We start from the raw sequence: 12210 nt of genomic DNA on the forward strand, positions 1-12210 counted from the left end.
GCGATGAACATAGCAGTGAAGCCAGAGATGAAGGGGGAGGTGGAGGTAGAGATGTGGGCAAAAGGTGTGGAAAGAGACTTTGCATGAAACATGGGGGGCCATGATGTGGTGTGTAGAGTTTGTTATGTTGAGTACAACCCCCAAAACCAAGTCAACTTAATAAATTCAAAATTAAAAAACGTTTAAGATAAATATAAAAATATTTGCATTAGCTTTAATAGAAATAGCTAAAGAAATACTAATCAAAATTCCATCAAATATTGTAAAGCAGTTATCTGTAGTACTGTCATACTTTGGATACTGTACAACAATGCAATTAACAACCCCTACAGAAAAGATAAAAACAAATTAAGTGTTACCATACGATTTTAATATATAAATGAGAAAAACTAATCTATGATGCTAACAGTAATGATAATATCAATTTGTGGCAATTATAGACTAAATGATCCAAGAAAATGGGAAGCTCTGGGCCCTGGCCGGTTGGCTCAGTGGTAGAGCGTCATCCTGGCGTGCAGGACTCCCGGGTTTGATTCCCGGCCATGGAACACAGAAGAAGCACCCATCTGCTTCTCCACCCCTCCCCCTCTCCTTCCTCTCTGTCTCTCTCTTCCCCTCCCACAGCCAAGGCTCCATTGGAGCAAAGTTGGCCCGGGTGCTGAGGATGGCTCTGTAGCCTCTGCCTCAGGCACTAGAATGGCTCTGGTTGCAACAGAGCAACGCCCCAGATGGGCAGAGAATCACCACCTGGTGGGCATGCCCGGTGGATCCTGGTCGGGCGCATGCAGGAGTCTGTCTGACTGCCTCCCCGTTTCCAGCTTCAGAAAAATACAAAAAAAAAAAAAAAAAAAAGAAAGAAAGAAAATGGGAAGCTTCTAGTACCTTGTGGTATTCTATGTCAGTATCTAGCTCATAGGTACATTGTTATATTGAGTGCACGACAATTTACTAGGTAATTATGAAATTTTGAGCTGTTGAATTAGAGTAGGTGTAATTTTTCTATTTTTTATACTGAAATGAAAGATATGCTCTGTAAAATGTATTGTTTGTTTTGAAGAGGCAGTAAGTTATAGTCAAAGACTGAGTTCTGTCTTTGCTCACATTTATACAACACAGGTTCATATGGAAATTATATTAATTTCACAAGCCAATAGCATGCAAAATAATATCCCTTAATCTGCCAAATAAAGAAATAATATATATGAAACTAATGACTGGATAATCATACTATTTCTCCATTCAAGAAGATATGAAGGAATAAAGTCCAATTCAATAAAGAAACAGGGAGTGCCCAAGCAGGAGCTGACTTCCAGCTGCCAGCACAAGAATAAAAGTCCCCAGTTGCTATAGCACATTGCTAGGGAGCAAAGACACCAGTGTTGGAGGCTGGCTGATCTCTTCCACAGGGCTGCTCTGAGCTTTATCACCACTTTCTAAGAGACATGTGTGACTGAGACAGGAAAGAATGCCCCAAGGGTTTCTGGGTCGTTTTTAGGTTACTAAAGAGTCACCCCATCCAAATAAAAATTCCCAAATAGTCCTCACAGACTCACAGTATTTTAGTCTAAATGTTTCCTTGCCATAGTTGCTCCTCCATATTTTGTTACCAGAAAGAACTCAGGCTGGGTGTTGGGGGGGATGAGGGCTCTGCTTATAAACAAACACCAGATGGAGAATGATATCCTGGCAGGACTTAATTAATTTTTACATCAAACAACATATGTTTTCATTTTTGCCTAAACAGGTGCATTCAAACAACTTCACTTAATTCATAAAAAAAGTTTATTTGAAGTCCCATTAAACTAATGGACATGTATTTAGATATGAAAGAATCAAATAGTGAAAAAAAAGGACATGGATGAAATCCGTCATGGGATTTCATACTGTAAGTGTGGCAGGAAAAACTTCTTTGAGCAATAACCTTGACAAAGGACCTCTCTCAGACTTAAAAGCCTCCACAAGTGCCTTGGAGAAGGGGGGAAGACTGTTTTACAGGAGGAACAGAGAAGACAGAGTACAAACGTGCTGAGATGGAAAAACACTTGGCAGCTTCAGTGAACAAAGAGCCAGAAGGTCAATGTGACTACAACAGAGTGTGCTTAGGACAAAGTCATAGGAGAGGAGATTGCCAGGGTCTGTCCATTGTCAAAATACAAAATTCAACCCAGCAATTTAGCAGATTTAATTGGCTGTATTAAGCAATTCACGAATTGGGCAGTATGGCATTAGCAACTAAAAGGGATCTCAGAGGAATTTTGCTAAATGAAGTTTGTACAGGAAGAAGGTTTTGGCAGGGGAGTTACTAGCAAAAGAAAAGAAAATATTATTTTTAGACTAGGGCATCTTTTTCTAGGAAAGGAATGAAATGGGCTTCATCATGCAGATTACTTCTTCTCACTATGGAAGATGGATAGGATCCAAGTAACAGATTACCTCATTGGTATCAATACCAGTCTGATTGACTAAGATAATATTTCTGGGAGAAGTTGAAATTTCAGTTAAATCAGGCAAGAAATCTAGGTTTGCCATTATGGCTGTTTAACAAGAGTAATGCCACTTAGGATTTATAGTGTTCTGTTTAACACCAGGTAGAGTGTTATAGGCCAAAAATGATTTGGAATTGATTGGAAAAAGGTAGAGATGCCAGATGGCCATTTTGAGTAAGAAAGTGTCATAATTTTATGTGTTTTAATATAATAATAGATTTATGAAGAGAAGAAGAGAAGCACAGGGACTAGTGAGGAAGCATTTCTCCTGCTATTTTAGAGTTCCTTTAAATATTTTACACTCATTGGCCTAAAACTGCATTTCCCATCATATTTATGTAGAAAAATGAAAGTCTAAACTTATCAAAAAGGTTTCTTTTATTATTGTATTTCTTGATGTTTAGAAAGAGGAGAAAGAGAGAGAATAAAAGAGAGAGGGGGAACAGCAGGAAGTATCAACTCTCAGCAGGTGCTTCCCCCCCATGTGCCTCAACCGGGCAATCCCAGGGAACTAAACCAGCAACCTCAGTAATCCAGGTGGGCACTATTATCCACTGTGCCACCACACATCAGGATGAAAAGGTTATATACTCTTTATTTGAACCAATAACTGAGGACAGGCCCAAATCAAAATCAACAGATGAGAAAATGTCCTGGACAGTGGCAGTGTGGCAGGTCTATTTATGCATTTAGAATCAAAGGAGAAGCATAAGAAAAGTTCCATGAAATCCATTAGTGCTAATTTAAGGAGGAAGAGAAAAGCAAAGTGCAGGTGAGTGTTGGGGGGAATTAGAATTTCTAGACTGGATAAAAAGATAAATGTAGAGATACATACAGGTACTTCATTACATTATTAGGTACAGAATAACTGACATTTAACATTTATAATAAACACAGCTGGCATGTGGGCTACAAAAGAGGTTTGTGGTCATTGTGCTCTGGTGCCTGTGGTTATACGTACAAAAATTACTCTCACATTTCAGAGGTCTGTTATCCTAGATGCATAAGAACAATGAACAGGCCTATTTGGGGTAAAGATCAACCTCTTACTAGAGAAGCTATACGCTTGGAATGAGATTTCTACCTGGACAGCCCAGATAAAAATTTATGATCAGTTTGCTCTGTGTGGTCACTCTGGATCACTGAGCTTGACAGGCTTATTACGTGGTCCCCTGACACTGTCAGGTCTGCTGTGTAGTCTCTTTATTTTCACACTCACAGCACTTAGAATGGCTCCTATCATTTCCTGAGCTAAAATGTGTAGCTTCCCCATCTTATCTTCCATCTTCACTTTGTAAAATATTTGTCACCAGAAAATTCCAATGTGAAAAGCAACCATCTATAAATATCCAAATAAAAATATAATTCTGCAATTCTATGATATTTATTTGAAATATATTTATAACAATTCAAAAACCTTCCTTGAAAGTGATTCTCTTCAGCAAAATAACTTTCTTTCATTATGGGTATCTTTGTGTCTCTATTAGATATAAAGAGAATGCTATGAAATTGTCAAGAATTCAGCATGACCAGCCAATGAAACCTCTAGATCGAGCCGTCTTCTGGATTGAGTTTGTCATGCGCCACAAAGGAGCCAAACACCTGCGACCAGTCTCCTTAGATCTCACCTGGGTCCAGTACCACTCTTTGGATGTGATTGGGTTCCTGCTGGCCTGTGTAGCAACGGTTATATTTATAATCACAAAGATTTGTCTGTTGTGTTGTCAGAAATTTGCTAAATCAGGAAAGAAGAAAAAAAGAGAGTAGTTGTTCTGAGGCCTGAAGCTGATATGCCTCATAGATGGGACCCTTCCATCAAGTTATTTCAGCAAAATAAAGTGTGATGTAAGGGGCCCAGCCTCCTTCACAAAATGACTGTTCAAATTTAGCTTCTCAAATCAAAATTTGTTTTCAAAGATTAAGTATCAATCTAAAATTTGAAAATATTCATATTGAAAGGGTAAATAAATTGGATAAAAATAAAATAACAATATAACTATATGAGTAAATATTAAATTTTATTATTCAAGCATTAGGCATCAACTGAAGAACATTAGTTTATTCAAAATATCAGTAGAACTGAGCAAATGCTCAGAAGAATTTCATGATTTGTGGTATATTTTCCTAAATAAATTGTTTAATAGTTAGAATTGTGAAATTTTATTCATCATTCCACTTCATTATCGAACACCTGTAATGCTCCTCAATTTTATGGTTCATTCAGCCTCAGCATCACTTCTTATCTAAAGACACGGCGATCCATTTGCCTTCATGCAGGTTAAGTTCTTTTTTTTTTCTCACAGAGACAGAGAGACAGTCATAGAGAGGATTAGACAGGGACAGACAGACAGGAACAGAGAGATGAGAAGCATCAATCATTAGTGTTTTGTTGCGCATTGCAACTCCATGGTTGTTTATTGATTGCTGTCTCATTTGTGCCTTGACCACAGGCCTTCAGCAGACTGAATAAACTCTTGCTTGAGCCAGCATCCTTGGGTCTAAGCTGGTGAGCTTTTGCTCAAACCAGATGAGCACGCTCTCAAGCTGGTGACCTTGGGATTTTGAACTAGGGTCCTTGGCATCTCAGCCCAATGCTGTATCCAGTGCACCACCACCTGGTCGGGCTAAGTCATTTCTTATTAAAGTGTTATCTGCATTTAGAAATACAACAGATAGCTCCTTCCTATTATAAAACTGAGCCACTTATGAAAAACTTTGGTATCAATAGCTTATTCTCTTTACCACATGACCCCTTAGATCATCTACTTGCTTTCATCTCATTTCAGACATGATGATGGTTATATGGTCCCAGTAATAGGTTTGATAACGCTGGGGAACAATATTTTTGTTGCATCCACTAAAACACTTGTTCTTACCTAAATCCAGTTTGCTGATCTCAGAACAGACATTAGTTTTTCTCTGTAAGGAAAAGTTTTTTTGCAATTCAAGATTTAGGTTTTCATCTTATTGTAAAATTTCAATATTTAGTTTAACATAATGAAGTAGTCTTCTTGGGCATCATCTTTGAGAAAATATAATAATTTATATAATGCAGTAATACACTAATACACTAAAATATATGATTGCATCAGAATTTGTCTACAACTATGAAATAGAACATATTAAAACACTTATTTTAATCATAAATTTGCACAAAACTTATTTAAATTCTATTCACACAAAAATTTGCATTTGTAGCTCTTTTGTTTGTGTACTTTTTGAGGACAATCTTATTTGATGCTCCAGCAGTAGTCTGCCATCATATGTCTGTCCCATTGCCCCTGATAATGCTCTTCCATCGTCTTCAGATTTTGATGAAAGCATTCTCCCTGCTCATTGCAAACAACTCCAAGATTTTAGGGAAACTTATCAAGATGACTGTTTATCATGATGAATCTTAATGTTCCTGTTACATTCAATGTCACAGAAAACCAACAGCATCCTTTGAACCACAAGTTAATAATTTTCTGCTTTTTGTTGCCAAGGAAGTTCGTTGTAACTGCCACAAAAGAATGCCATGCTGCTTTCTCCTTCTTACTCATCTTTCTGGCAAATTCTTTGTCACATATAAAGGTTTAAATTTGAGGTCCATCAAATATACCTGCTTTTATCTTCTCAAAAGACAAGGCAGGAAAAGCAGAAATAATATGTTGAAAGCATTCACTTTCTCTATTCAAAGCCTGAACAAACTGCTTCATTAAGCCAAGTTTGATGTAAAGAGGGGGAAAAAAAGATCCTGTCTCGATTAACTACAGGTTCATTCAAATATTTTGCATCCCTACTTCCAGAGCTTCACGTTTTGGCCACTCCTTCTGTGTCCAGTGTTTTTCACAAGCTCGGCTGTCCCCCAAACACAGAAAGCAAAGATACTTCGTGAAACCTCGCTGTTGTCCTAGCAGGGAATTTACCATTTTAAGATCCACACAAATGATCCAGTTATGTTCCTCATACTTCAGAAAGTCAAGAACAATTTTCATGTCATTATAATCTTCTCGCAGATGAGTTGAATAACCAATTGGAACCGCTGCATAAACAATACCGTTCTGTAGGAGAACACATTTCAGACTCCGTTTAGAGCTGTCATAGAATAGCCGCCATTCTGTTGGACTGTAAGTGGTAACACTTAGCTGGCTGAGAAGACTACTGATATCATGACATTAAACAAAGTGCTTGTCTTTGGAAAAAAATCCACAAAAATTTGTTAATGCTTCCTGAATGGGATACTTTAGCTGACTGGTGAAGTACATTCTTTTCTTGAAGTCTGGAGGCTAATAATTCAGCTGTTTTCTTTGATAGGCCTGAATCTCTTACTAAGTCATTCAGTTTGGGTTGGCTAAACTACTGAGGGGTTAATGACTGCTTGGCATCAGAAGAAGACCCATCCGGTTCTACAACCATTTCCTCATGCATTTTATAAAAATACAATTAATCACCATGTTCACTTTCTTTGTCCTTAGAAGAAATAAAACCATTGAAAACTGGAACCAAGAGTGTCTCAGAGTATGGGATAGGTCTTATTGCAGAAGGAATATTAGGATATGCGCTCATATGTTGTTTTTTCTTGCCAATGCACTTTGTATGGATCAGACAGAAATAACAGTCACTGTTGTGGTCCTTAGGTTCAAGCAAACCATGGGAATACCAAAAGGCATTTCTTTGTGTTTTCCTGTTGTCCAGTCATGAAGCATTTCCTCACAATTATGACACACAATATGAGGAGCCCAATTCTTGTATTGATCACCAAGGGGAATTTGAAAATAGGCAAGATATGCACATGTCACAAATGATGAAATATTGCACCTTTGACATTGAAGTGTGTAACAGCCACATATATAACAGAAGATGTCAGGACTATTCTTACATTTACACCTACTCAAAGAAGCCATGATTCAATCTTAAATAAGAGGGTGTTTTTATCAGATAATAATTTTTTTACATTTAAAAACAACTACAATTATATAAAAGTATTTATGTTTAATCCAAGAGTCATTGCCCTTTAACTCCAATTTTAAAACCAATGCATGCCACTAACTGTAACAAAAAGAAATTAAAATTGCATGAAAACTAGAGCATGCACCAAAAAACGGATTTCAAAATTGGAATCAGCAATGCAGATATATATAGAAACAGTTCTAAAACCTCATGCTACAGGAAAAAAAATTGTTCCCTAGTGATTGTTAGGTAAAAATAGAGGTTAGTCACCCCCATTCTATAGCCAGACCCAGTTTGACTGCTGACTGATGGCTGAACCCTGCAGGAAAAACTCAGGTTATCAATTACTGAGTCAGGCCAATGAAGACAGTTACTGAGGCTTGCTGTACCAGGAGCTGAAAACTAGGGAGTTGACCGAAAACCCTCGAGCCTTTAAATCCCCATTCCTCACCTTTCATATAAAAGAGAGTGCCTTCTCTCTGTTCAGGGCTGACACAGCTTAGTCTGCCTCAGCTCCCTGACATTCGGGCATTGTAATAAACTTTTACTTTAATACATCTTGCCTGTGTGTTTTTCGTGCAGCTCTACAATTTTCACATTTCAATAATGTCTAGTCTGAGACTGAATTTATTTTAAAACAAGTTAAAACTTTAATGCTGGGATAATTTTACAAAAAGTTTATGACAAGACCTTCCATACAACTCTTTTGGTAACTAACACAGCAATGAAGAAAAGCAGGTCTAATAATATAGTCCTTTAAAGGGACTTACTAAATTTTCTTTCCAAATGCACATGTATGAGTATGTTCCCACTGCTTGCAAAACAAAGCACAGGATCATTTAATTACTTACAGACATACTGAAAATTTAATATATTGGCTAAAGGCAGTTTGAAATTATTATTATTCCATAAAATCACCCTACATCAGCATGTTTCATATTTCCTTTCTTTCCTGGGAAGCTTATTGTCCCATCCATCCCATAAAGCTAATACAGAAACAAAAGGTTCTTTGGCATGACCAAAAATATACAATCAGCCTGACCTGTGGTGGCGCAGTGGGATAAAGCGTCGACCTGGAACACTGAGGTCGCCTGTTCGAAACCTTGGGCTTGCCCGGTCAAGGCACATATGGGAGTCGAAGCTTCCTGCTCCTCCCCCTTCTCTCTCTCTCTCTGTCTCTCTCTCTCACTCCTCTCTCTCTAAAAAAATCAATAAATAAAATATTTTAAAAATATACAATCACCATGTTCTTTTAAACCTAGACACACTATGGCTGACCATCATCAATAACAATGCTAAGTATAGAGAAATCATGAAAATTTTATAAAAATAGGAAAATCACATCACAAGTATGCCTACAGCCCACCTAAAACATACACAGCTAAATCAAAGTAGCCCCCGTGAGAAAAGCAGTCCTGCCCTTACTATGAAGTTATGAAGACCATTATCAAATTCTTACAATAAACATTGTCCAGCCTAAAGATAAATTTATTTCAAAACAAGTTAAAATATTTGATGCTGAGAGAATTATACAAAGAGTTTGCTACCGAATTTTCCATATAACTCCTCTAGATAACTGACTCATAAATAAAGAAAAATTTAACTAATAATGTGCATAGTAGATAATAATGGTAAATCATTCATAAAGCCTTAATTAATTTTTCTCAAATCAATCCTGTAACACATATAAGGAAAATACTTGGTATTCACTGTATGGCTGGAAAGCTTACAAATCATAGAGAAAAAGATGGCAGTCTGCACAAAAATAATTTAAAAATACAAACAGGCAATTCACAGAAGTAGAAACAGTCTATACTCTATAACTTGTGGCAGAAGCCACCAATACTTAGGCAAATATAAATTAAATCTATGCACTATTTCCCCAGAGATGATTTATCAAGCTTAAGTATCAGAGAAAACTATTTTTTACAAAGTATAATGTGGAATGATGCTTTCAAATAAAATCTAAACATATTGTGTAACCATGATGATTCTACATCTAGGAAACCATCATACAGAAATATTAGCGCCTGACCAGGTGGTGATGCAGTGGCTAGAACATCGTACGTGGATGAGGAGGATCCAGGTTTGAGACCGCGAGGTCACCAGCTTCAGCCTGGGCTCATCTGGTTGAGCAAAGCTCACCAACCAGCTTGGACCCAAGGTCGCTGGCTTGAGCAAGGGGTTACTCGGTCTGCTGAAGGCCCACGATCAAGGCACATATGAAAAGCAATCAATGAACAACTAAGGTGTGGCAACGAAAAACTGATGGTTGATGCTTCTCATCTCTCTCCATTCCTGTCTGTCTAACCCTCTCTCTGACTCTCGCTCTGTCTCTGAAAAAACAAACAAAAAAGAACCCACAAAAAACCCCAAAAAACAAACATTCGTGTATCCACACATATGTGCAGGATCCTCCCTCAAGCTCTTATCTCTCAGTGAATGTATATAACCTTCTAGAAAGTTATGTTACACAGCAATTACTGAGAACTGGTAGATTACAAATTTGTGAAAACAAAATAACTATCAAAACAGGAAACAAATACAGAGAACAACTGTTGGTTGACCTAGTCGAGACAGATGGGGAGAATGGGCAGAAAAGGGGAAGGGGATCAAGAAGTAAATACTGGCAGTTATAGAACAAGTCACAGTGATGTAACACACTGCAGAGGGAGCAGAGCGAATAATCTTGTAATAGCTATTTATAGCAGCGACTTTCAACTTTTTTATCTGCTGTCACACATAAACTAATTACTAAAATTCTGCCACACATCAAAAACATTTTTTTGGTTGATCAACCAAAAAGACCCGTATAATTCTAATTCACTCATTGACGGCTATTGATGAGTTGGCTATTGTAATTTTTTTATTTGACAATGTAAGAAAAATAGGTAAGTGTCCCTAATTAAACAAGCAGGTGTTGCATGTTTTAAAATTTTTAGGTAGTTTAAAATAATTGATCTACAGTGACAGGTGGTTACTTTTTGGCGAACACTTTGTAAGGTATGTAAATTTTGAATCATTATGTTGTATATACCTAACACTAATAAAATATTGTATGTCAATTATAATTACAAATAAAATTTTTAATAAATATATATTTTTAAAACAAACATATTCCTATTTGAAAACAAAATATATATAAATTCATATGAACATAATGAAAATCATTTGAATGTAAACTTTGTGTGACAGACAGAAACAGAGAGACAGAGAGAGGGACAGATAGGGACAGACAGGAAGGAGAATGATGAGAAGCATCGATTCTTTGTTACAGCTCCTTAGTCTCCTTAGTTGTTCATTGATTGCTTTCTCATATATGTCTTGACCAGGGGGCTACAGCAGATAGAATGACCCCTTGCTAAAGCCAGTGACCATGGGATCAAGCGAGCAACCATGGGTCATGTCTATGATCCCACACTCAAACCAGCATCCCCACACTCAATCTGATGAATCCATGCTCAAGCCGGCAACCTTGGGAGTTTCAAACCCAGGTTCTCTGCATCCCAGTCTGATGCTTTATCCACTGCACCACCACCTGGTAAGGCTGAATGTAAACAATTCATAATGGAAGAAATATATGTCTCTTTAAAACAATTACAGAATTATGAGGGGTTGGACAAGTCAATTAACTTCCCTATGCCGTACTCCCCCTGTGAAATGGATATCATAGTAATGATATTCTCTTCATTGTGAGCTTGTTGAAAGGTTAAATAAAACATGTAAATCGTTGAAAACATTTGTTCTATATACTTACTGAATGTAGCAAAATTCAACTTGCAACCACAACTATCACTATTAAATAAAGAAAAATATGACCACAATGATTTTAGTTTTTATATAAATTTCTTAATACATATTTTAAATGTTACATATTCACATATAAATAATAAATATAAACATATTTTTTAAATTTCAACTATGTAGGAATTAACTTACTGTGAAAAACTATGGCTGACAAACTAGAGCCTCGACTCCAAATTTATTTGTCATCTATTGTATTTTAATTAAGGTACATTCAAAATAATAAAATTTAACATTTTTATCATTTTAAAGTGTGCTATTCAGGGACATTTTATCCATTTACCATGTTGTGCAAAATCATCACAACCATGATCCATTTGTATCATGTCCAAAGGACACCCACCTATTCACTAAACAATCACTTCTCATATCTCCCTCTGCATAGTCTCTAGCAACCACGAAATGAAATCATAAAAACTAGCCATATATGTCTGCTTTATTTATTTAACATCTTTTAATATCCATAAGTGTTGGGGCATATTCCTTCATTCATTAGATAATGAATCTAATTCTATTGTACAGACATACTATTTCTCATTTGCCCTTTCATTTATTGGTAGACATTTGAGTTATTTCCACAAGTACCCTATCATGAATGGTACTGCTACGAATATTCATGTGTAGCTTTGGTTTCAACACCTGTCTTCAACTGTTGAGAGCATGCATAAGCCTAAGAGTAGAATTGCTGGGTTGCACAGCAATTCTATGTTTAAACATTTGATGAGAGCCAAACTATGTTCCAAAGTGGTTGTACAATTTTATTCTCAGCACTAATGCAAGAGGTTTCTAATTTCTTTATTCTCAGCACTAATGCAAGAGGTTTCTAAATTCTTTCTTTCTTTCTTTCTTTCTTTCTCTCTCTCTCTCTCTCCTCTGTATATAATATATATAATATATATAATATATATATTTTATTAAGAGAGAGGCAGGGAGTCAGAGACAGACTCTTGCATGCATCCCAACCAGGGTCCACCTACAAAGCCACCTA

At 36.7% G+C, this 12210-nt stretch overlaps 1 protein-coding gene across 2 annotated transcripts in view; it reads left to right on the forward strand.

Annotated features, from left to right (window-relative positions):
* Positions 1 to 4636, forward strand: part of LOC136337511 (UDP-glucuronosyltransferase 2B31-like) — a 34038-nt gene extending 29402 nt beyond the window's left edge. For both annotated transcript variants that reach the window (XM_066278721.1, XM_066278719.1), the window contains exon 7: positions 3974 to 4636. In XM_066278721.1, the coding sequence (XP_066134818.1) occupies positions 3974 to 4253 (280 nt within the window). In that variant the 3' untranslated portion in view covers positions 4254 to 4636. The remainder of the gene's footprint in view (positions 1 to 3973) is intronic.
* Positions 4637 to 12210: the final 7574 nt, after the last annotated feature.

This window comes from Saccopteryx bilineata, chromosome 5 (genome assembly GCF_036850765.1).
Source record: "Saccopteryx bilineata isolate mSacBil1 chromosome 5, mSacBil1_pri_phased_curated, whole genome shotgun sequence".
Lineage (NCBI taxonomy): Eukaryota > Metazoa > Chordata > Mammalia > Chiroptera > Emballonuridae > Saccopteryx > Saccopteryx bilineata.